Below are 25,841 nucleotides of genomic sequence, written 5' to 3' on the forward strand. Positions count from 1 at the left end.
ATTCCTCTTTCATTTGTTTCACAAATACCTGCACCTCATTGTCAGAAGTATAACCAAAAACAATATCATCAACATAAATCTGAGCAATAATTATGTTAGATTTAATATTTTTGATAAATAAAGTTTTATCTACTCCACCCCTTTTGTATCCATGAGAAACAAGAAATTGAGTGAGTCTCTCATACCAAGCCCAAGGGGCTTGCTTCAAACCATAAAGAGCTTTCTCCAATTTTTAAACATGATCAGGTGCATGGGGATCTTCAAACCCTTTGGGTTGTTCAACATATACCTCTTCATTCAAGATCCCATTTAGAAATGCGGATTTGACATCCATTTGGAACAACCTGAAACCAATCAAACAAGCAATAGAAAATAATCTAATTGATTCAAGTTTTTCAACAGGTGCAAATGTTTAATCAAAGTCTATTCCTTCCAATTTGTGTGTACTCTTGTGCCACTAATCTTGCTTTATTTCGCACAATTGTACCAAATTCATCTTATTTATTCTTGAAAATTCATTTTGTACCAATAATATTGGTATGCAACAGTCTTGGCACAAGAATCCACACTTTGTTTCTAAAAGAATGTTCTAATTCCTCCTGCATAGCTTTAATCCAATTTTCATCAGTTAAAGCTTCTTTCACATTTTTAGGCTCAAGGCCGATTACATGATTGGAATTTAGCTGCCATGGGAAAGTATGTTTGGGCAATTGCCAAGAAGAAAGATAACCTTTTTGTCAAGTGGATTAATAGCGTATATCTGCTGGATCAGAATTGGTGGGATTACAAGTGTCCCTCAGATTGTAGTTGGTACTGGAAGCGCTTAGTAGCTGTGAAGGATTGTCTTAAAGCAAAAATCTCTTATGACTCATTCTTATCACAGAGATATCATATCAAACTTGGTGTAAATCTGCTGGTTTCTCCTGAATTCCGAGTTCCGTGGAGGAAATTTGTTTGGGATAGATTTATTACTCCCAAACATCGATTTATCATGTGGCTAGTCATGTGGGAGCGTCTGCACACAAAGAATCGAATAGTTAGATATAATCCTAATATTGATCTGGTCTGTTTGCTATGTGGGGCAGAGAATGAAGACATTGACCATCTCTTTTTCAAATGTACATACAGCAAGAGGTGTTTAGAGGCTATCAAAAGCTGGCTTCATTGGAATGCACAATCCTCCTATTGGATCTGCTTTGCTAATCATCTCCCAAGGCTTTACTACTTCGAAACAGGTGAAGTGGTCTATATATATATATATAATGATTTCACTCCTTATTATTTCGCATGGATTTTTATTTTAGTGTTTGTAAGACAATATCATTCCAAGTCAATTTCTGTAGTGTTATTAATTGTAATTTGTATTATAATATTAAGGATATGAATTCCTATGTTTTAATTATATTTTAATTGGAAATCTGCAGAATCCACCTGTCTATGGACATTAACTACTGATTAAAAGTAAAAGTTTCTAGTTAAATCATTTCTATAATAATTTTCCAGCAATATTATGCATTAATAAATTCCGCTTCTTTTATGTTATGTTGTTGGTTTTGAGATATATACATTACAGGTAGAAGAAGAGAGCACAAATGGAAAACATCCTTTTCGGAAAATCAAACTCATCAACTACTAAGGACTTAACTAATAATGTGAAGGTGGAGTTAGAAAGATTGCCTCGCTTATCTGCTAACCGTTGTATTTACCGAGTTCCCAAGGGGCTAAGGTCTGTGAATGAGAAGGCCTACACACCCCAGGTGGTTTCCATAGGCCCACTTCACCATGGCGCTGAAGATTTGAAATCAATGGAAGAACATAAGATGAGATTCCTACGTGATTATCTTAAACGCACAGAGGTAGACTTGGACTATTACGTAAGTATCGTAAAGAATCAAGAAGAAAAATTGCGTAGCTTTTACGCAGAACATATCGGATTCTCAAGTGATGAGTTTGTCAAGATTATTCTGGTAGATGCTGTCTTCATCATTGAGTTCATTTTAAAGCACGATCCACAGGCGTGTGAGACCAACGAGCCCAATTATGTCATGGAAAAACCTTGGATGGTGGATGACATAAAATTTGTGTTGAAATAGATCTCTGGAGCATGATTCTTTTGTTTTTTTACTACTTCAAATAATTTTTCATAAAACTAATAGGTTTTAACAACAATTAGCTTCCCCCTTTTAGAACTTTTTTCCACAGAATTATCAAACACTATAGCATAATAGTTATTACAACAAATATATTATTTCTATTTACAAATCAGATTAATTAAACAATATTTAAGTAAACTTAGTGGTATATAATAATAAAAAAAAAATACCCCAGGGCTAAAAATTCCAACATAACCCACTCAGTAATGGCTAACTTCTTTAAATATTCCACCATAGTCAAGAAAATTACCTTTTTATTACATGACAATGATGGCATATATGGGTATCTTGGTAAAATAGTCTACTTTTATATCGATTTTACGTAAATGATCTCATTTATTAATGAAACTTTGTTATTATCATTTTTGCCCTTAATATATAATAATACTAACATAAATCAAAAACCTAAAACCATTATCTTCTTCTTCACTCTTATCACCCATTCATCCACAATCACCCACCCCACCCCGCTGCTGCTACTACTATCGCCTCGCCGCTGGTGACCACTACCCATCTACATTCTCAAATATTTGCAAGGTTAGTTTATGTAGGATTTTTATTATTAAAAATGAGATTTGATGTTGTTTTTGTAGATTAAAAATGCCAAATGATTATTTTATTAGTAGATTGAAAGTATTAGTAATTATGTACAATATTCATCATTGCATTGAGTTTTGTTATACTTAAAAATACAAAATTATTAAAGTAATCTATATTTATATGTATGAAAAGAAATGTAATAATTTCATTTATAATTAAATGGCACAATTTTAAAATCAATGGTTAATAAGAATAAATAAATTATGCAATATTTGGCAAATTAATAAATAATTGCACTAAAATATAATTGTAAAACATTAAATGTAATTGCATATCCAAATTAGCATAATTATTATAATTTCAATAAATGTAATCTGTACCAATCTGAGATAAATTAAATAATGTTTCTCTTCAGGGTTAGCTTTTGCAATTGAAAGACTATTTAGCTTAAATTCATAAACAAGTTAATGAATTAACCTTCAATAGTAAAGTTATTGGTATTTAGTTAAGGAAACAATAAATTAATAGAGAGGTAAAACGATGATCATATCCTTACTTTAATTATGAACCATTAACAGAGGATTGACTTAAATTTAATTATAAAATCGATGGATGTCTTTTACATTTAAAAAGTACTTTGTAAATAAGTGTCTACAATTGCAAAAATGATGTCTCATATTCTTAGTATAATAATATTGAGAATAATAAATTAAGAGTATTATATCAAAGAGTTTTATTTCATAATCTTAATTTATTGGAGCTCAAAATTATAGGTCCATAAATCCCCAAGATGGCTCTATCCATAGTATTCAAGGTAAGAGTTCAAATCCGGAAAAATCAATGATATGACATATTTGGAAGAAATTTGTTCTTTGGGGGCAAAGATGTCATAAAGATAAATTAATTAATTTTGTTTTAAAGAATCATTTAATTATAATTTTAATTTTTGAAATTTTTATTTAAATAATAAGAATATTTTTATTGTAATTAATTATATTTATTTATTTAAATAATGTTAAAAAATAATTCAGATAATATTTGATAAAATACTCTTAATTAATAATTAATAACTAGTCAATGATTTGAATTTTAAGCAATGAATTTTTTATTCAATTATAAAACTATATGATGAAAAGAGTTTCTCTAGAGACTTCTTCCAAGGTTTTACGTGTTCACGTCGAGAGAAAATTTTCAAGATCTTGAGAATATATTATACAATTATATACTATCATTTAAAAAAATAGAGTTACAATACATTCATATTTCAAAAATACTAAAAATACTTATAGAAACAATCACTAGTACTACCTTGTAAGTACCTAGTGAATATAATTATTTATATATAAATATATTGGACAATTCTCCTATAAGGGTTTCACTTTAAGCCTTACCAGTAGGGTTCTTCACTATTCTCACCTCATCAATAGTTTTCAGTGCGATTTTTTTATGACCGTGTATATTGCAGTTGTTTAGAGCATCCTGTAAAATTTTAGAAAATTCCGAATAGTTTACAGTACCAAAAACTAGGTTCAAACATGTTGTTTTTCACGCACATAAAAAAATCTGCCACAAATGCCAAATTTGTGACAGTGCCACACTAACGCAAACGCCAGTCATTTGTGTCAATGGGCAATGCCACAAATGCTAATTTGTGACAGTGCCCCACTGACACAAACGCCAATCTGGTTTACATTATGAGATTCCGCGTCACATATAAAACTGACGCAAAAACTCAATTATGGCAGTTATAAACTGACACAAATGACCTTTTTTGTTGTAGTGTATAGAAGATGGTTGGTTAGGAGACACTATATATTTGATCTACGTGTATTATACATCTAGGAAATGTATTTGTAATTTTCTATTTTATTCAGATTCATGTCGCCTGAGAAATATGTCATTCTAGTTATGGTTTCTAGAGAGTGATTTAACAATCACATGCTTTAAAAATTGTTATTATTACATACTTCCATTGCACTGTCAATCACATGATAAAAAACCAACAATATTTAACGGTACATTATCTACAGATTGTAAAAATTTGTGTTTAAATAGATTCATGGAGCATGATTCTTTTGTTTTTTTTACTTTTATCAAATAATTTTTCATAAAGTTAATAGGTTTTAATAACATCTAGCTTCCCCTTTTAGAATTTTTTTCCACATAATTATCAAACACTATAGCATAATAGTTATCACAACAAATATATTATTTCTACTTACAAATTAGATTAATTAAACAATATTTAAGTAAACTTAGGGGTATATAATAATAATAATAAAAAATACTCCAGGGCTAAAAATTCCAACATATCCCACTCAGTAATGGCTAACTTCTTTAAATATTCCATCATAGTCAAGAAAATTACCTTTTTATTACTCTAATTAAGCTAATTAGCTTTTAAAATTTGGGTCATTTTTAAAATTCAATATGAATACTTTCATATTTTTTATAAATTAAAAATAAAACTTAGTGGACTTTTCTTATATATTCAAAAGTAAAAATAATTTTGTAAGTAGGTGATAAATTTATGACATTGTGTACCCTTCATTACAGCATTGTGGTCTCACATGTTAAATATGGGAAGCATGGCGTAGAGAAATTAGGTGAGCGTTAGATTAGGAATTATAATTAATATTTTAATATTTGTATATAAGTTAGTTAGACTTCAAATTAAAGCACATGAAATGAAGTATCATTGAATACAAGACAATTTTACAGAATTGATGTAATAATCTTGAAGATAACTTCAAATAGTTTCTTACAAAACTGGTACAAAAACTTTGTTAGACAAAATCGGTCAGGAGAATATGATTAGTATATTAAAAGAGATGGCTCAATTTGCTTTGGGGTAAGTGAGAGATTATTGGGAATAGTGCCCTTAAAGCAATTGGAATTGACAAATGTGTTAAATGAAATAAATAATTGAATTGAATTATTATATATATAGACTATGTCCGATACTCTATGATAATATTAAATGAATATCAGAAAATTCCAAAGTTTATATATGTGGTATTACTCTCATATTGGTATGAGAGGATTGAGATTAAGATAATAAACTTATATAGTTTGCAGTAAAATAAAGTTATGGAATCTTTAGATTAATTATTTGCTAGTACGGTCAACTAGTATTATGAATATATATGACCTAGATCCGGTTTACTAGTGTAGGACACTTTAGTGGATGTACTTTGCATGCTAAGAGTATGTAGAATTGGACTAGATGTGATTTGTTAATACTTGTTTAAATACCATTTCATAGTATTAATCAAACACATCAAATGATGATCATATACACGATGATCTTAATCCTGAGGTTACTATGAACTTTTATATATGTCATCTGATCCTTTGATTCATGTGTTACTGTTTGTTAGAATGATCAGGCTAAGAACAATTGTTTTGGGGACTCAATGATGTTTATGGTTAGGGACGTAGTTTAACAGATATGTAATATATACCTTCTTATAGATTGAATAATGGTCTCCCCTTGGGTTGACTTTTTGAACTGAAAAGGTTTTGAGCGCTCACGTCGCAAACTTGTTGTGACTTAACCTTCACCAGCAAAGAAAATGGTACTCTAGGAACAAGATATACCTAAAAGGGTAAAACGCTAATTTTATTTCCTTTTAATATATGTATATAAGTTGGTTAGGCTTCAAATTAAAGTCCACTGGAAATTTTAAATTTGTCTACTTCCTTTGTTTTGTAATTTGATTGTCATGTGTTAACTCTATGCGATAGAGTTATTTTCTTTACTTTTTCTAAGGATTTTGATTAGTTTAGTGTGTTTTAGGTTTAGTTTTTTTTTAAATTTATTGTTGATAGTTAATTTGGTGTTTATAATTGAATTTCTCAGGAACAAGATATACCTAAAAGGGTAAAACGCTAATTTTATTTCCTTTTAATATATGTATATAAGTTGGTTAGGCTTCAAATTAAATTCCATTGGGAATTAATTTTAAATTTGTTTACTTCCTTTGTTTTGTAATTTGATTGTCATGTGTTAACTCTATGGGATAGAGTTATTTTCTTCACTTTTTCTAAGGATTTTGATTAGTTTAGTGTGTTTTAGGTTTAGTTTTTTTTTAAATTTATTGTTGATAGTTAATTTGGTGTTTATAATTGAATTTCTCAGGAAAAATATAAAGTTTGAGGTTAATCTAAGATTTTATGTTCAAGTCTTATATTAACTACTCGGTATGTGTTGCACAAAACTGACACTTCAATGTTATTTAAACCTATGATACAACTTCTATTTTACAAATTTTCCCAATATCATTATTTGCATAGAAAAATGGCTGCAAATATAAATAAATTCTTCGCAAAGAATTTTGGATATTGTCGTAATTATCCATTCACTATAACAAAAATGATTTTTAGCAGCAACCAAAATTTGCTACTAATAATGCTATTATTAGCAGCAACTAAGTATTTTCGTTGCTAATATCACTTCGGATAATTTTTTTTTATTTCGAATATTAGTAGCGGCAACATTGTGATCCCTAAGAAATTAAAAAATACCAAGAAAAAAATGTGGGAATTCTCCCTCCTCCCCTCATTTTTTTTAGCGGTGACATGTGTCGCCGCTAATAGTCGCCACGTCATTTAAAAAAATATTAGCAGCGACTATTAGTGACAACACATGTTACTACTAATAGTCCTATATATCAAATCCAATTGCCTCATTTTCCTCATTTCGACCTAAAGCCCCAAATCCCTTACTCTGCCGCCCCTAATGCCTACCTGTCGGAAAACCCCATTACGACCCCCCAAACTTGAAGTCTAAGCCTAAATTCGTGTTCTTCGACCGTCCAAACCATAACTCCAACCCATTTCTCTCACATTCCCCCTTTCTCCCTCGGTCCCACAACGCCACCCCCGTCACCGCGCCTGGCTCCATTGCTCATGCCTCCGCCGTGCCTCCACTGACGTCGCCACCACCATATATATATATAGGTGGCTCTCGAGTTGCCCGCGCCAAGTCGAGCCTCTTATTGCAAACTACCACCTTCTGGCTCCTTACCTAAGCCCTAGGGTGGTTGGTTGTTTCCTTGAATTTGTGGGCTCGACCCAAATTGTTAATTAGGATTTTAAAATTATAATTAAAATTTGAATTAAGTGGTCCAAAATCAAAATGGGCCTAAATGACTAATTGTGCTTTAATTAGCCAAGTTTAATATATTTAAAATATTGTTATTTATAATTCAAAATTGGGCTACATGATATAAAAATAATAGTAGACCCAAAAAGATAGAGATGGAGATGAAGTCATTTAGGGGTCTATTTGAACTATTTTACAAAATACATGATGCAAAAAATAATTTATCAAAACACAAGATTCAAACAGACAATTAGACAAAACAGAGAGTGCGAAAAAATATAAATCCTTAATACATTTTAACCATTAAATCTTCTTTTGCATATTTTTTCTCATTTATAGTTATTAAGATTATTATATTGAAACTGAATTGTAAAAATTAATTTTGTTATATTAGTAAATGCTAACTCTTGCCCGTGGTTAAATTTAGAGTTATTTTTCTTATATTAGTAAAAGCAAGGATCACCCAACGAATGGGCGAGCTCCAAGGAGAGAGGGCGGTTTGTGATCTTAGTTCAATTTTTTTTTACTAAAATTAAGTTTAAGAGTCTATTTGAATTATTTTACAAAATACAAGATGCAAAAAATAATTTATCAAAACAAAAAGTTCAAACAAACAATTAAACAAAACACATAGTACAAAAAAATATAAATCTTTAATACATTTTAACCATTAAATCTTCTTTTCCTTGGTTCAACTTTTTTTTTTTTTTTTATAACAAGCTTTACTTTGGAGGACTCCAACATCAGCGTTCGTGTTATTTTTCTTATTTAACGTTGTTTTGTCTCGACATGAACATGTGGTTGACCACTTGTACCAAAAGAGAGATATTTATCTCTCTTGTACTATAGTTAGTTGGTATTATTAATTAGTAATAAATTAAAGAAACGAAGAAGACATTTCATCAAATATTTTAATACAACAATATTGATATATATATATATATATATATATATGGCCAAAGATCTAAGTTGTTATCATTATATGTTATGAACTTGTGATCAACGAGAAAGGTAGTACTTATGAACTTATAATTTTTAATTTTTTAATTTATTTATTTTTTGCTCAAAAATTAATAATAACTTATTTGTATTGATTTTAAATACTAATACACATATATTTTCTAAGAAAAAGAAAAAGAAAAAACATTAATTGTCTTTGTATTAGAGAAATTAAATAATTTGTTTGTTTTTTGAATGAAAAAATATCTATTGTTTCCTCCGTTATATTTTTAAAATCACTAATTAATAATAAAGTACTCTGTATAAATAGAAATTTAGATAATAATACCACTCGAGACTAGAATATGGTATTAATAAACCTAATCTTTTCTGACACTCGTCGACAATTGACTGAACAAGATTGACAGTTCATTTTTGAATTCTTTCACATCTTTTTCACATGGCATGTACTCTGAAATTATTATGATGGAGTGAGTAATTGTTTAGAGAAATGTAAGTATATATATATATGGAGATTTTTTTTTTTATAGGAGATTCACTTCAAGCCATATCGGTACGGTGCTCAGTGTTTTCGACCTTTGAATAGTTTTTTGTGCAAGTTTTTTTATGACCGTGTATATTGTAGCTATTGTTGCATGACTAAAATATAGTTCATTTTACAAAATAGTTGCTCCAATGATATGCCAAAAGTTATGCCAAATTTTTACATGCTAAAAGTTTGGCCAAATATGTCACACAATATAGCATGGTGTATATTTTGCATCACCATAAATGCTAGACTTTTTATTTACTTTTATGCCATTTTTATTATTTTAGTATTATATTTATCTATTAGCATTAAATGCTATACTTTTTATCTTTTTATTTTATTATTATCTTATACTATCAACAATAAAATATAAGAAAAAATGATTACTTTTTGTATATTTTCAATAAATATCATACTAGCATTAATGAAATATTGGTTTTTACATCAGTTTTTACAACTGTGCATTTGAGCATAATGCTAAAATTTGTACTAAATATAGCACAATATTTACATCTCCTATTAGAGATGGTCTAAAGAAATTAAAGTCTTAATAGGCACCACCATGGGCTTTATTTTTTATAGCTTTTACATTTTTTTTTCATTGGAGACTTCGCATATTATATGATAAATATATTTATATATATTTTTGATAATATATCTATATAAAGTTAAATATGAAAAATAGGGTAATTCTATAGTGCAATCCCAAAAAGTGGCGTATTGGTGCACCACGTTGTGTTTTCAGTATATGAATAGTTACAATTTTAATTTTTATATGACAATGTATATTGTAATTATTTAGGACATCCTGTAAATTTTTATTAAATTTTGAATAATTTATAATGCAAAAAAAAAATGATTTAAAACATAATTCATGCATGCTTGTGAAATAGAATGTTCGAATCTTTTTTTTGGCACTATAAATTATTTAGTATTTCATGAAAATTTACAGAACATGCTAAATAACTATAATGTACACCATCATAAAAAAAATTATAATTATAACTATCCATGTGGTGAAAATATAATTTGTTTTTTATTTTTTAAAAACATTTGTATTTTGTGAAATCCTCAACCTTGAACCGTGGTACACTACAAAAAAAACGTCCTATACCGAGAACATCGTACCGAGTACAAGTTCTCGGTATAGATCTTTTACACACCCGCCTCCTTTACGCGGTTTTTTTATTCTAGTTTGTGTACCGATGACCCTATACCGAGAACAAATTCTCGGTATAGGGTCTTTACCGAGGTCTTTACCGAGAACGTGTACTCGGTATAGTTAATTCAGACTCCCGCCTTTTTTACGCGGTTATTTCATTTTAGTTTGTGTACCGAGGACCCTATACCGAGAACATGTTCTCGGTATAGGGTCTTTATAATCTTCATCTTCCCCAAACAGAGAGCTCATTTCTCTGAAACGGAAAAAAACCAAAACCCGTTTTCTCCGCCCCCCATTTCTGTTTTCTTGCATTTCGGCCCCTACAAACTTTATTTTTGGTCAAAGTTTCCCTTCCAAAGGCGATTTAAGTGGCTATAAGGCTTATTGAGGTAATTATTTACAAATATTTCAGTTTTTTTTTTTGTATAAATTGTTAAATTTTTTTTCAGTTTTGATTTTTTATAATGAGTTTTTCGTGGTATTTTTTTTTCAGGTTTTGCATTGTATACCAGCGGTTTTAGAGGTATTTCACATTTTCTTTGTAATTTTTTGGTTTTATTTATATTTTTTGCATAAATATATTTAGGGTTTTATTTATAATTTGTTTAATATTGTTAATATATTGTTATTTGTTATATTATATATATAATTTCTGATTATGTAATTAAAATAGGTAAAAATAATAATTTGTGATGAAAATTAGTTAAAAATTTAGTGATATCCAATTTAGAGGAAATAATATATTGTGTAGTATTTTTGTAAAATACATATATAGTTTTAAGATTTAGTTAGTTTAATCCTATGATAAATAATTAATTTATTAGTATGAAAATTTATTAATTTAATAATTTATTTTTTAGGTATATAATTTGACTTTTAGTTATAAATATATGTTTATATGAAAATTTAATATTTGATTGTTTATTTTTTAGATTGAGTTAAATAATTTTAGTTTTAGATTATTAGATTTGGTTAATAAATTTTGATCATTAGAGTGAGTTTTGTTTATTTAATTTGAATTTTGTTGTTGTTGTTAATTTTTTTATTCTTAGTGTTGATGAATATTGATGCTTTGTTTTTGTTGTTAATTTTTAGTAGAATTATGATATTTTAAATAGAAAATTGAATAATTAATAAAATTTAGAGTAATAATTATAAATTATATAGTCATTTACAATGTATTTGTATTGCTTTGTGTATGTTCTGCGACTGGATATTTTTTTATGTATTATTTGCAGGTTTTTAAATTTTGGGATATATGAAAATACAGCCGTTATGCTGCCCAATTTTTTTTAGAATTAAAAATACTCAATAAAATTTATAATTTAAGAAATAGTGAATTGATAAGTTGTATAATATATTTTTAATCATGATTAAATCAAATTAACAATAACATTATGCAACCAAATTTTAATAAAAATAAACATTAATCCTGAAATTTTATTTAAATAAGTAATAAATCTTAAAGTAATTCTAACGATTTATTCATTTTATATATATATTTATGAAATTGTATAATGATATTTTGTAATTTTTGTTTGAAGGTTGGGTATTCAGTTTTTGTTGGACTAAAGAGATTGCTAGCAAGATATTGAAGGCATTGGTAAGTTTTTTTTAATTTTTCTGTAATTTTTTAATTTTTTTTAAATTTTTTTTTTTCAATTTTTGAATAATTTATGTTTTTTTTATATAAATAATATAATATTAATTTTAATAAAAATATGAAATTATTATATTAGATAGAATGTATTTATTTTTAGGTTTTCAAAATATGTATTAGTAAAAATGATATTAGGAATTGGAAAATTGTTATATGATTGATTAGTATTTTTTTAAAAATAAATTCTATGTTGTTTTGGTGAATTTTATGTGTATTAAACATATTAGTAAACATATTTAATATTTTTTTAGAATTGTAAAATTTAGAGATATTGTGAATATTAGTAGAAGTACTCAATAAAATTTCTAATTTAATAGTGAATTGATAAGTAAAATAATATATTTTAAAATTAAGATTAAAAAAATTAACATTAACATTATGCAACTAAATTTTAATAAAAATAAACATTAATTAAATAATTTAAGTAATAATTAAATCCTAAAGTAGTTAAGTAAATTTTAAACAAATCTTAGAAATTTTGTTTAAATTAATCAAACTATTCAATAAAGCATAAGTAAAATATGTAATTTAATAAATACTAAATTAATATGTAAAAAAATAATATGTGTTAGTTCTGATTAAATAAAATTAACAAATATATTATTAGAAAATCATTATTAAAATTAAAATTAAAATTAAAAAAATTAAATTTAATATTTGTTAGTTTTAATCATTATTAAAATTAAAATTAAAAAAATATGTTTTTAATATTATTTGTTAGTTGTTTTTAATTTTTCTGTATTTTTTTTAATATTTTTTTTCAATTTTTGAATAATTTTTTTTTATATAAATAATATATTTTAAAATTAAGATTAAAAAAAATTAACATTAACATTATGCAACTAAATTTTAATAAAAATAAAAATTAATCCTAAAGTAGTTAAATAAATTTTAAACAAATTTTAGAAATTTTGTTTAAATTAATCAAACTATTCAATAAAGCATAAGTAAAATATGTAATTTAATAAATACTAAATTAATATGTCAAATTTAAATAAGTTTAATAATATTTACACTAAAATATATTATAGTTAGATATCATAAAACAACATAATTAACTTCAAAAAGCATAAGACATTAAAAAAACATATTTAATTATATTTGCTTTTTTCTTTGGTAATAAGAAATTATTACCAAAGATATAATAGTGTTATTATCACATAGTGATAATATTATATTTTTTTAGTGTTCATCACAAGAAGCCTTAGACCCATTTAGAGAGGGTGAGTCATTGAAGACTCTTACATTTGCCTCTCTCTGAATTAGGACACACACAAATTGATTGTAAGTTTGATGATTAGTGTTCCGTGCAGTGCTACATTCATACAATGTCGATCGACAAGAGTTGGATTAATTTGACAGATCGATTATCCGATGAGTATGAGGCTGGTGTGATGGATTTTCTCCAGAGAGCCCGGCAGTGCGTTGACTCAAGGGGATTGGTGAAATGTCCGTGTAGGAGGTGTGTCAACGTTGAATTTCAGACGATTGATGTATTAGAAAATCATCTTTTTGTAGAAGTAGATTTTATGCACGACACTAGTTCCTCTAATTTCCAATTATTCGTTGATCTTGGACCGTTGCCACAAATCAGCTTTGAACGTACGGGGGCTCCATTACAATTTGTTGAGATAGATAATGTTGCAGTTGAGGAGGAGAGGGAGGAGGAAATGGAAGAAGAAGAGGAGGAGGAGGAAGAGGAAGTGGAGGAGGAGGAGGAGGAGGAGGAGGAGGAGGTTGAATATGAAGATGATGAAGAGGAAGATGAACACATAGAAACCGATGATGCTAGTGAAGATTATTATAGTGATAATTAAGTGGTAATTTTATAATATGTTGAAGTAATTATTTTTAACAATAAATAATTTTATATTGTCATTTTTAACTGATAAATGTAATTTTAATATCGATTAATTTGACAGATATGGCTGATGTTATTGCTCAATCTCACGGGGGTGATGGTGGAGGATGCGATCCTCCACGTGGACCGGCAGATATCCCAGCTGATTGTGAACGAGGTAATATTTTACACATTGATATACTCCTTAAAATTTAACAATTAATCCATATTAATTTTAAAATATTGAATTTGCATACAATAGCGCCTCCAAGTAAACGTGGACGCCATAAGGGATTGAACACGCGGGAAAAGAGGGAACAGTTGGGGCGTCCTCTCCCTCTCGAGTGGGATGTGCGGGGGAGAACATATAAAGAGATCGGAGAGTACCGCTCAAATTTCTTAAGAGAGCTCGGATTACTTGTTCGACAGTACACAGATCCGGACTGTCCTCAATGGTCAAAAGTACCAAATGCCTCGAAAGAAAGAATACTTGCACATTTGGAAGTAAGTAGTTTATGTATTTTTATGTTAATTCTCATTTTATGTTATATATGATATTTACTAATAAATGTTTGTAAATTAGGATGATTTGTTTGATATTGGGCGTACTAGATATGGAGAAGGGCATATGCCTGGGATCTTGAGAGGCATTGATACTTCGTGTGCTAAAAAGTATTCTGACTGGAAGTACGATATTAAAGAGCACTTAACGATTAATGGGCCACAAAATCGTTATGGTGGTTGCACGGATACGCAGTGGCAAAAAGCAATTGATTTTTTCCGTCGCCCAGAAATTACGGTATTAATTTCTTGCTAAACTTAACTATCTTAATTAAATATATTACTAACAATAACTTTTTGCAGAAACGTTCTGTGGTCAACAAGGAAAATAGAAAGAAACTGAAAGAGCTTAGCTATGGAGGTTCTCAGTCAATCCCAGCCTTACGCTATAAAAAGGTTAGTTAATTAATTATTTTTTAGTTTATTTTTCTTATTTACGTTTAATTATTAATTTTATAAAAATATATGTACGTGACAGCGCAATTTAGAGACTGGGCAACTTGAGTCCATCCCGGATAGCTGGATGGATACTCACCATAAATCAGGCACAGGGTGGGTGACAGAGACAGCAAAAAATACTTGGGTACGTTAAGTTTTTTTAAACATTTTTCAAAATTTTAATTACATTATACATTGTATCACAGGAGGAATTGCGTGCATACCGCGACACACAGCAGACACAGGCAACTGATACTGAGAGTTCCACACCAGTTTCGAGTGCGCCTGAAGATGAAGACATATCTTTGGTACAAAATGTCTTCAGAAAACGACGGGGCCACCAGAAAGGATATGGACGGACCGAACTCCATTTGATTTTCGTCCTTCACAAACTAGAGATGAAGAGTTGTCTGAGATGAGAGAGCGTCTTCGACAGTTAGAGGAGCATGTCCGGACTCATTGTATCACCCCGGGATCTCAATCTGCCCCACCACCACCACCGGATGATCCTGATGTTGGAGCACCGACTCAGTAGGACTTATGTATGAATTTTATTACAATTGACTATTACATTATCATGTTTAAGACAAGTCTTTATTTTAATTCAACGAATACACTCTTATGTTTTTATTTATATCTTTAATATAAGTGTTTTAATTTTATTCTATTTTCTTATATTTAATTCAAAATAAATAAATAAATAAATAAGTAAATAAATAAATAAGGGAATTACAAATATAAAAAAAAAAATTGGGGACAAGTCTATACCGAGGACATTGTCCTCGGTATATACCACCAAGATGTCGGTATATACCAGTACGATGAGAAATTGGGGTTTGTTGTACCGAGGACATTTTCCACTTTCTACCGAGGACATTATCCTCGGTAAAACTAATACCGAGAACATTTTTAATGTCGTCGGTATAAGTTTTGTTTTACCGACGCGGCTGTACCGATAACTTTATACCGACGACATTGTCTCGGTATAGGATATACCGAGGACTTTCGAGCTTATACTGAGGACATTTGTTCTCGGTATAGGCCCTGTTTTTTGTAGTGGTAGTGGAGGTTTATAAAAACATATTCTACTATTTTTCTTTATTAACTGTGGTATTATATTTGTAACTTTATAAATTGTAGCCTTATATCGTATGGTAATGGATTTTCTTTTTGTTTTAATATTTTAGAAATATTTTCTTGTACTAGTTTGTGTGTGTGTTTTTAATGGAAACAATCTTTATTGATTAAACTTGCTGAGAGTGAGGCATTATAATATCATGGATGCAAAAAGAATAACTAGGCAACCAAACCTTGGTTAACAACAACATAATCAATGACTTTATTATCTTCAAAAAGAAATACAAAGCTCATACTTTAATAGTTTTTTAATCTCTTTTGAAAGTTTATATTATATATAATATATGAGCTTATATTTATATCTCTTCTATATAAAAAATGGGTAGATAACAGAAATTCTTGGTTTTAACGATTAGTTTTGTTAACTTTAACTGAATATACCTTTAAAACTAACTAAAAATAGATATTTATTAATTATATTCATATAAATTCAAATATTATAAAATATTATTATTATAATAATATTTAATATAAGATTACATATATAATAACTATATTAATATAAATCTAAATTCAAATTCAAATTTAAATGTTATAAAATATCATTATTATAATAATATATCATATAAGATATTTAATAATTATATTAATATTAATATAAATTCAAATATTATAAAATATCATTATAATAATATATAATACATAATCTTAATTTTTATCGAAAAAATTATCATTTATGTTTAAAAATATTATCATATTATATATTTTCCATTTTTACACAGCCTCTCATCTAGATCATTTCCAATAGCTGCACCACAACCCTTTTTCTTAGTTGGGATTCTTGTATTTTTTTTTATTAACAATACCTAGAATATTAGTAAATACATGATAAACATATGTGAGTAAAGAAAATAACAAAAAAATTGCCTGACTCGCATGTAGTTGGGATCCTAGTAGGATCCGGTGGAGGATCACCGCCAACGTCTCCACCGTGGGCTCTAGCCACATCTGTTGGCATCTCCTAACACGACAATAATTTAACCTATCAATTTTAATATTTAATTATTACTTATAATTAATTTATTGAGTATTATTTTAATTGATTAAGTAATTTGAGACATGCTATTTGGAAACGAACTTTTTATTTCTCAATATGTATAATACATTTAACACTAGATACAAAACTAAGTAGAATAGTCATTATCCTCACTAATTACATCAACATCTATCGGGCACATATCATCAGTATTATCATCACTAAGGTCGACAATTAATTCATCCTCATCTTCTACTTCTTCTACGTTGTTTGCCATATTATCTTCATTGTCATTAATAAATCCATCATCTTCTTGAACAACTAAAGAAGGTCGATGGGCTGTGTTGACTTGAGTCGCTGGTACATCAGATTGCTGAACAACCAACTCTCTGAGATCCACAGTCAAAACAAAATTCGATGAGTTGGTGTCATGTACAACATCTACATCAACAATAAAATACCAAATTGTCATGTACAGAAAATTAATACTACATATATATATATAATAACATATTCACATGCTTAATAAAATACCAAATTATCTATAAACCAAACAAAATGTTACTACATACTTGCGGCAAATCATCTTCTCCTGTTTGTATTTCCTGGCCAAAGCCATAAGAGATGGCTCGATAATTCCACCACGGAGCCTCAGAACCAAATGCAAAGTGGACTCTGTGAAAATGACAAAGAAAATTCACACAACTATGTTAAACTCATTTACAAAGGCCATTTCAGAAAATTTAACAAATAATAAGCACTCTTCAAGTCCATAATTGAAGACAACGTATTTCAAACCCAAACCCTCTACAAATTCTTGTATTTTATCAGCAAACAAATAATAGTGCATTGATTATCAGCAAACAAATAATAGTTTCACCCAAACCTAATACAGATAAATCTTAGTGCATTTCGGTTTATATAATGGATTTCCAAAGCATTGTCCCCAAAAATTTTAGTACATTTCGGTTTCAGAAAGCATTGTCCCTAAAAAAATGTTTACGAAAAAATCATTTATATATAGTCTCACATATATATAATGAAATCCTCTATATCCTCTTTACAGGGAGTGTTCATGGGAGTTCAAAGAAAACTTATAGGGGAATACATCACTATGCTCTTCAGCGTGTGCTCTTCGGTTGGCGACGGTGGCGGTGCGGCTACAATCGGTTGGCTGAGGTAAAGGCAGTGACGGAGAGATTGAGGGTGAGGGTGAGGGTGCGGAGATAGAGAGATCGAGAGTGAGAGTGAGGGTGAGGGTGCGGCGACGGTGGCAGTGCGGCTACAATTGACTGGCTAAGGTAGAGGCAGTGACAGAGAGATCAAGAGTGAGGGTGAGGGTGCGGCGATGGAGAGATTGAGAGTGAGGGTGAGTGTGCGGCAACGGAGAAAACAAGAATGAGGCAAAAATGAAAGGGAGAGAAAACGAAGGTCTGGTATGTGTCTGTGTAAGTTTTATGTGGTATATTAGGGATTAGTGATGACAAAATGTATCAGGGGCGACATGTCTCCCCTAATAATTTTCCCAAAATAACCCCACCCGCCAACTTTTCCCACCCAGTTTTAGTCAAAGGATTTCATTATCAGGGGCGATTATTACAATATTAGGAGCGACTAATGATGTGTCGCCCTTTATTTCTTGAATATTAGAGTCGGCACATAGTCGCCCCTGATAAAGTCGCCTCTAAAACTATTATTTCTTGTAGTGATTTTGAATCTTATTCCCAAGAACAGTACCCAAAAACATTTATTTATAGCCTTTTATGCCCTAAAACGTATCAAACTAGCATTTTTTTCTAAAAAATCTCAAGAACATCAAGAATGGGGAATCAAGATTGGAACTTGGAGATCAAGATTGAAATTAATCAAGAGTTTTTCTTTTCTTCTTCTTATATTCTTTTCTGAATCAATGGATATTATGAATCTAGTTATGAACTAATTTTATTTTCTAGGGCGTTAATGAAGTCGCTTGAAACACTTTATTGATTTAATGCAATTTCTATGATTTCTTCTTCTATATTATGATTTATTCAAGCTTATGCTTAATGCTTGTGATTGAGTGACCATCTTTTACATGTTCTATACGATTTTAATTTGAAATCTGAGAAGTGAGAATTAATTATGCTGTAATTGAAGAATTTTTTTTTTTAATATTGGACGAGAATATCTATATGGTTTGTGTAGCTTTAGGATTTTCGTGCTTAATACCTACTATTCGTTTAAATTTAACACGCAGATGTAGAAAGTTTGCATATAGGTTGATGCTTATATATTATAATAATAATATTTGAGATAAAACATAATACTTCAAATTATTATTTATAAGACAAAGTAAAAATAATACACATAGGTTTCATAAATGAAAACTTGAACTAAGAAGAGGAGCAACCCCGAAATTTTAATGAAAGTGAAGTGTAAAAGTTAAAGAGATTTGTAGCCCCTCGAGAAATTGTAAAGTAGAGAGAAAGTACTTTGAAATGAAAAGAAAAGTAGAAGAGATGGCTAGTAAAGTTGTCACATCTGGATACAAATTTGTGATAATTTATTCTTGATGAGATTCTTTAATTTTAATAATCAATCATAACCACCAATCAATTGGCCTAGTGGTAAGGTGGCATGCTTGATATCCTAGAGGTTAGGGATTCGAATCTGGGTGACTCTCTCTGGCAGTATGAAACGATAGTCTAATGAGTCTTCAATGTGAGCACTTTGTGTGCTAGCCTAGCCACCCTTGACCTCTGGTTCAGGATCCCTTAGTCTATTTGGTTGAAGGGGCTCAAGTAACGCACCCCATCATACGTGGGGACGATCCATCGAGTAGGATCTTGGCGAACATTCTTTGGCGGGATTGAAGCTCTCATGATAACGCCCAAAGAAGGGAGCCAAGTTGGTAGCCCCTTGTCCCCTTTATCAGCCTCTCGACTTTATTTAGCTAATAACCAACTTGTCAATATCCAATTATATATAGTAGAAATTTTGTGGAAAAACTAACAGAAACTAGCGTCACATTCCTATAAAAAAAAACTAGGGTCACAAAAGGACCACTCGATCACTTTTTCAGAAATTTTGTGGAAAAACTTTACTATATTCTTTAAATAATAATTGATGGCTTTTCAACACCACTTTGGCTTAAAAAACACCCTCACCAATTTAGCATTGGTTTCCTTTAAAAAAAAAAAAATTTACCATTGGTTTGAGTGTTTTTAGTTTTCCTTTCTTTTCCATTAATTACGATAATGCTTGTCTATATCAATCAAGACTTTTATTACAAAAAAGTATATATCAATCAAGACTTCTGGCTTCTTTTTGGAAAGTTTAAGTAGTTTTCCAAGATTAAGGAGTGGTTGATACAAAACCTAATCCCATTTAGTTACTTTCTTGACTTCTATCTGTATTATTGGTGTGGCATGTACTATTGGTGTGGCAACCTCACAAGAAAGTGAAGTATTGCTGATAGTGTAATTAAATATCGAAGCCCACATATTTATGTGGTACCACTAACCAACCATACAGAATAACAACATTTTTTTCTTTATTGATTCGTCACTTAAGGTGAAGTTAGAGTTATAATTTTTTTCCCATTTAGCATGATCGAACCCTGCACTTTCCCTTCGAATCAAAGGGTGTTCCACCATTTGAGCTAGAAATTAGAAGGAATGATCATGACACATGAAAATATATATGGGCTTGCCATCTAAACTCTTTTGTAGGAAAAAAAAATTAAAAACAATAAAATATTATCAGAGTAGGATATATAAAGCTACTGCGATTTAATTTCTTAGCATTTACGAGAGAAAAATATATGGAAATGTATGAAAGTTTTCATAATATTTCGTGGTAATTACATTTGATGTGATGTTTGGTATTACTTTACGTGCATACCTATTAAATAGCCCTATAAATACAGAACTTCACTTGAGCTGAGTACAAGCATTATTTCTGCTCCAAAATCAAAATCTGCCCACACCTCACCTCACCTATTATACACACACACATATATATATATATCGATGCCAATGGATCCGACTATCTTTGAGGATGCCAGAAATGGAAATAGCGATTCTTCTGAGAATAGTTTCAACAACGTTGATCCAAAGGCTCAAGTGACAGCCCGGAAAAACTCTCTTCTGCATGTCTCAGTCAGTTATGGAAACAAAAGGTCAACACAGCAAATCCTAGATTTACACCCCTGGCTGGTGCACGACACCAACGACAACGGCGATATACCCCTTCATATAGCGGCAAGGTTAGGGAATCTCGACTTGGTGAAGCTAATCACTAGCGTTCAAAAAAAAGACGGAGGAGTAGCAGCAGGAGAATTTCCACTCCGGAGTATGAATATCAAGAAAGACACGGCGTTGCACGAGGCAGTAAGATATGGACACAGTGATGTGGTCAATTTACTACTCAAGGAAGATCCAGACTTGGTTTATGTCTGCAACGACTCAGGAGAATCACCTCTATTCATGGCTGTGGATAATGGGTTTTACAAAATCGCTGGCTCCATCTTAGATTCCATCTCTGATTGCTTGTCATCTGGTGCTAGTTGCCGATCGGGAAGGGATGGCTTGACTGTGATGCATGCAGTAGCTTGTCAAGAATTTCATCCACGTATATACGATTATATCATTTATTTCTTAATTAATTCTTTATATTGGTTGATCATATACTAATCTGATTTATTGTTTTGCTAGATCCAGTTTTCCTAAAGCCGAAGTCGAAATCTCTTTCTGTTACTTTAATCAGAATCTTCCTCATGCTATTGTTTAAGTTAAGCGGTCTGATACCGCTGCTTGAAACCAGATACAATCAGAGCATCATCACGTACCAAGGTATACATCTTCCACGTCAATATTTTATTTGAGTAATGATACATGTAGAAGTAGAATGATGTGCATGGTAAGAAGTATGAAGTTCTACCTCAAAACCAATTGGTGATGAGTGGAGTAACCTATACTCTTATAAATTGTTGAATATACCCACACACACTTTCTATGTGAGATATTTTCTCTAACACAGCGAGTCCCAGTATTAATAAATATGAATAGTTAGGCTAAATTTTCACGTTGTTAGAATGTGGAAAGTGGTGTAGAAGTAGAATGATGTGTATGGTAAGAAGTATGATTTCTATCTCAAAACCAATTGATGATGAGTGGAGTAACTTATACTCTTATAAATTGTTAAATATATACCCACACACACTTTCTATGTGAGATATTTTTTCTAACACAGTGAGTCCCAGTTTTAATAAATATGATTAGTTAGGCTAAACTTTCACATTGTTAGAATGTGGAAAGTAGTGTAGAAGTAGAATGATGTGCATGGTAAGAAGTATGAGTTCCATCTCAAAAGCAATTAGTGATGAGTGGAGTAACACGTACTTTTATAAATTGTTGAATATACCCACACACTTTTCATGTGGGATATTTTCTCTAACACACATCACTGGGTGTAATATTTGTATGTATATTTTGGGTGCATATATCATTACTCATTATATTTTTATTAGTTGCTTAATATTTCCCCATTCACTAGTAATTAATTTATACTTGCAGAGCTTGTGAGCAAGTTAGTAGAAAAATGTAATTCTCAAGTCTTAGAAGAGAAGGACAAACGAGGAAGAACAGCTCTTCACTACGCTGCATACACTGGAAAAGCCAAAGTTGTGGAGCTATTTTTGCAGCGCAATAGATCCCTTGCTTACATTAAGGATGACCAAGGCATGTCTGCAATGCACATTGCTGCAATGAAAGGGCATATTGATGTAATAAACGAACTGGTTAAGCATTGTCCAGATGTGTGTGAGCTGTTGGACAATAACAACCAGACACCCTTGCATGTGGCCGTTAAAAGAGGAAGGGCACACGCCGTTTGGAATTTTCTTCGTAGAAGTGATCACTTTGATTGTATTATCGAGCCTAATGAGCAAGACAAAGAAGGAAATACGCCATTGCATGTAGCTGCTCTCAGTGGGCATCTTGAAGTTCTAGCAATGCTAGCAAAACACCCCAAAGTTGTAAAGAAAGCTATCAATCGCAAGGGGATGACACCTATTGACATTACTATGTCAAGTGAGCAGCTGCATCCTTATCAGAAGGTAAACAACCTTATACAGCTAATAGCCTTGTACGATGACTATTAGAATAAATGAAATATAGGCATATGAATAATCATGTAGGCGGAATAGATATGTAGATTGAATATATACGAAGACAGGATCGAATATATGTACCTCCAACCATTGCTATTGATAATCTCGATCTACAACTCAATTAGAACGAGTACACAGGCTTCCAAACTCTCACTAACTCTTTTAGATGGAGTTACTGAAAGTCAGAATGAACAGTAAGCTTGGGGACCGGTACTCTATATTTATAGAGTGAGACTTACCATTAGAGTCTTTGTCACAATTACAGAGGTTGAGATATTCTCTCAACTTAATTTAGATATTGTCTCTATTTAGTTAGGAAATTCAAACTAAGTTTAACAGATAAATATTCACCATTAATTTTTATATATTAAATAAATAAAAAATCAATTAGTTATAACAAATTAATTTTTAATATATATCATTATAAAATATTCCAATGACATCATCAATTTGAATACGAGTGTTCATTATACTTTAGTTTTGATATGGAAAATTAGTAAAAGATACTATTGGTGTCCAACAACACCATAAGGTATCATACTGGTCAAATTCAATATTGTGTTTCATATATTTTAATTTAATAACTACAAATGAAAAATCACAAACCAGTCGTAAAGAGCCAACTTATGCTAGTGTTTGAAGCCACTGGTGTATATTTATATATTCCATACCATTATTCTCTGAATAACATATATGTACACATACATGAGCCAACTTATAGTAGTGTTTGAAGCCACTGGTGTATATTTATATATTCCATACCATTATTCTCTGAATAACATATATGTACACATACATGCATATGCAGCGTTTGGTGCTACGTTCTTTAAAATCCTCAGGAGAAAAGCAGAGGTTGGAAAAAAGATTAGACAGTGAAATTACAAGGACAAGCTTACCATATAAGTACTATCCACCACCAACAACTCAAGATCCACAACCGCAACCATTGATCATTAGTCAAAATGGCGAAGAAGACAAGGAACAACTACATAATAAGAAACAAGATACTATCATGAATAATATTTCCAAGCCTAGTAGTGATCATAAGAGCCTACTCAAATTCAACTTAGTAGTGGCCACAATCATAGCGAGCATCACATTCAACACAGATGGCATGCCAAACTTGACAAATATTTCTGCTGCTTTCGGTTTCGCAGCTGCCTCGCTCTTTATCCACCTTCTATTCGAAACATGTTGGACGAGAATGGGATTAGAGTACCCTATATTCACGGTACTTGCGTTAACAGAGTTCTCCATTTTGTGTACAGTATCGGCATTCATAGATGCCGTTGTCCTTGAACAAAAGGACAAACAGACATCTGAGCAAGATCCAGCAAACATCGTTGAGTTATCTTTCGGTATCCCAATCCTTCTCCATACCCTTTTTACATCACTTGAAATAGCCCGCTACAACTACTATGTCATATCCTCCAAAATCTACATCAAGGAGACATTAAGGAGAATGAGCAATTATAATAGAATGTAGTTGAAAAGGAAAGATGAACTTTTTATTTATTTGTTTTCATATTTATGGTGTTTTATATTAGTTATCTCGGTTAAAAGATATGCATTTGCTAGATCATATTTATATTAACTTATTTGATATTTCAATATGTAATCATCATGTATGTGATACTAATTTAAAGATATAAAAATTATGCGATATGAATAAAACTTTCTCCCTTTGCATATTTTTTTCTCATTTATAGTTATTAAGATTATTAAATTAAAACTAAATTGTAAAAATGAATTTGGTTTTATTAATTAGTGTAAAATTCTTTATTGGCATATTTGACACAATTGACAAAATTAATTAAAGAAGAATTTTAGAAATGGGTAGTTCCCTGTTTTGTTGTAATGTGTTTTCTAAAATCAAATTATAATAGAATAAATATATAATTTCCTATAAAAGATTGTCTTGCCTTAAACTTTTGTATATATGAAAATTATTGATATTTATTTCTTGATCTGATTTGGTTGTCCAGAAATCGTGTACAGCTTGTAGAGATAATGTATATATTGTTTCTTATTTATTTAAGGAAACTGGGTTTAAAAAACTGTCCAGGTTCAATGAATCTGTTTGAACGGATTGCCAGTCTGTTTGAACAGATTCTGACTTTCCTGTTTGGGAAGATTTTCCATTTATTGGCTGATTGGTTTTTGATTTGTTTTCCACGACCTAAATGGATTCTAAAAAGTATATAATCATCCTTAGGTCGCTGGTTTTTTATTATCTCTCTTGGTGTATTATTTTCAAAATATTTTCAAGTTTTAGAGAGACTTTTTATTATGTGAAGAACTTGAGTCCAGCAAGTTCTTAGTTGTTTATTACAGTGTACTTCTGTATTGTTTTCTTTGTGTTAATTGTGCAGGTTGAACACACTTGGACATTGTTCATCAAGCTTCGGGAGAAGTCTTGTTTGTGAGTCACTTTTTGGGAGGAAAAGTGTAAGTGTTATGATTTGAAAGGAGTTCAAGATCTTAGCACTTCAGAAATTTGATTAGGAGTTTAGATTACAACAGTTGCGACAAATTCAAGAGGGAGTCTTTATTTGTATAAGTCAATTTGGTTTTGTAATAGTTTAGATATTCTTATAATAAATTTCATTTTCTGGGCGTGGCCCCAT

At 30.4% G+C, this 25,841-nt stretch overlaps 3 protein-coding genes across 4 annotated transcripts; all 3 read left to right on the forward strand.

The window, feature by feature from the left end:
- The first annotated feature begins 1,179 nt into the window (after positions 1 to 1,179).
- On the forward strand, positions 1,180 to 2,093 carry LOC133792690 (UPF0481 protein At3g47200-like). The gene is made up of 2 exons (XM_062230595.1): positions 1,180 to 1,235; positions 1,574 to 2,093. The coding sequence occupies exon 2, from the start codon at positions 1,593 to 1,595 to the stop codon at positions 2,091 to 2,093; it is 501 nt and encodes a 166-aa protein (XP_062086579.1). The 5' UTR covers positions 1,180 to 1,235; positions 1,574 to 1,592.
- A 12,349-nt stretch (positions 2,094 to 14,442) lies between these two features.
- LOC133792691 (uncharacterized) lies at positions 14,443 to 18,293 on the forward strand. Its single transcript, XM_062230596.1, has 4 exons — positions 14,443 to 14,750; positions 14,816 to 14,908; positions 15,157 to 15,211; positions 18,130 to 18,293. The coding sequence occupies exons 1-4, from the start codon at positions 14,580 to 14,582 to the stop codon at positions 18,291 to 18,293; spliced, it is 483 nt and encodes a 160-aa protein (XP_062086580.1). The 5' UTR covers positions 14,443 to 14,579.
- Positions 18,294 to 21,013: 2,720 nt separating this feature from the next.
- On the forward strand, positions 21,014 to 24,905 carry LOC133790177 (uncharacterized). Of its 2 annotated transcripts, none has more exons than XM_062227711.1 (4): positions 21,014 to 21,674; positions 21,758 to 21,895; positions 22,619 to 23,160; positions 24,023 to 24,905. In XM_062227711.1, exons 1-4 carry the CDS (start codon positions 21,074 to 21,076, stop codon positions 24,698 to 24,700), a joined length of 1,959 nt encoding a protein of 652 aa, XP_062083695.1. In that variant the 5' UTR covers positions 21,014 to 21,073; the 3' UTR covers positions 24,701 to 24,905. The 2 variants fall into 2 exon arrangements, with proteins under 2 accessions (XP_062083695.1, XP_062083696.1); XM_062227712.1 differs by having other exon boundaries at positions 21,764 to 21,895.
- Positions 24,906 to 25,841: the final 936 nt, after the last annotated feature.

This window comes from Humulus lupulus, chromosome 7, assembly GCF_963169125.1.
Source record: "Humulus lupulus chromosome 7, drHumLupu1.1, whole genome shotgun sequence".
Lineage (NCBI taxonomy): Eukaryota > Viridiplantae > Streptophyta > Magnoliopsida > Rosales > Cannabaceae > Humulus > Humulus lupulus.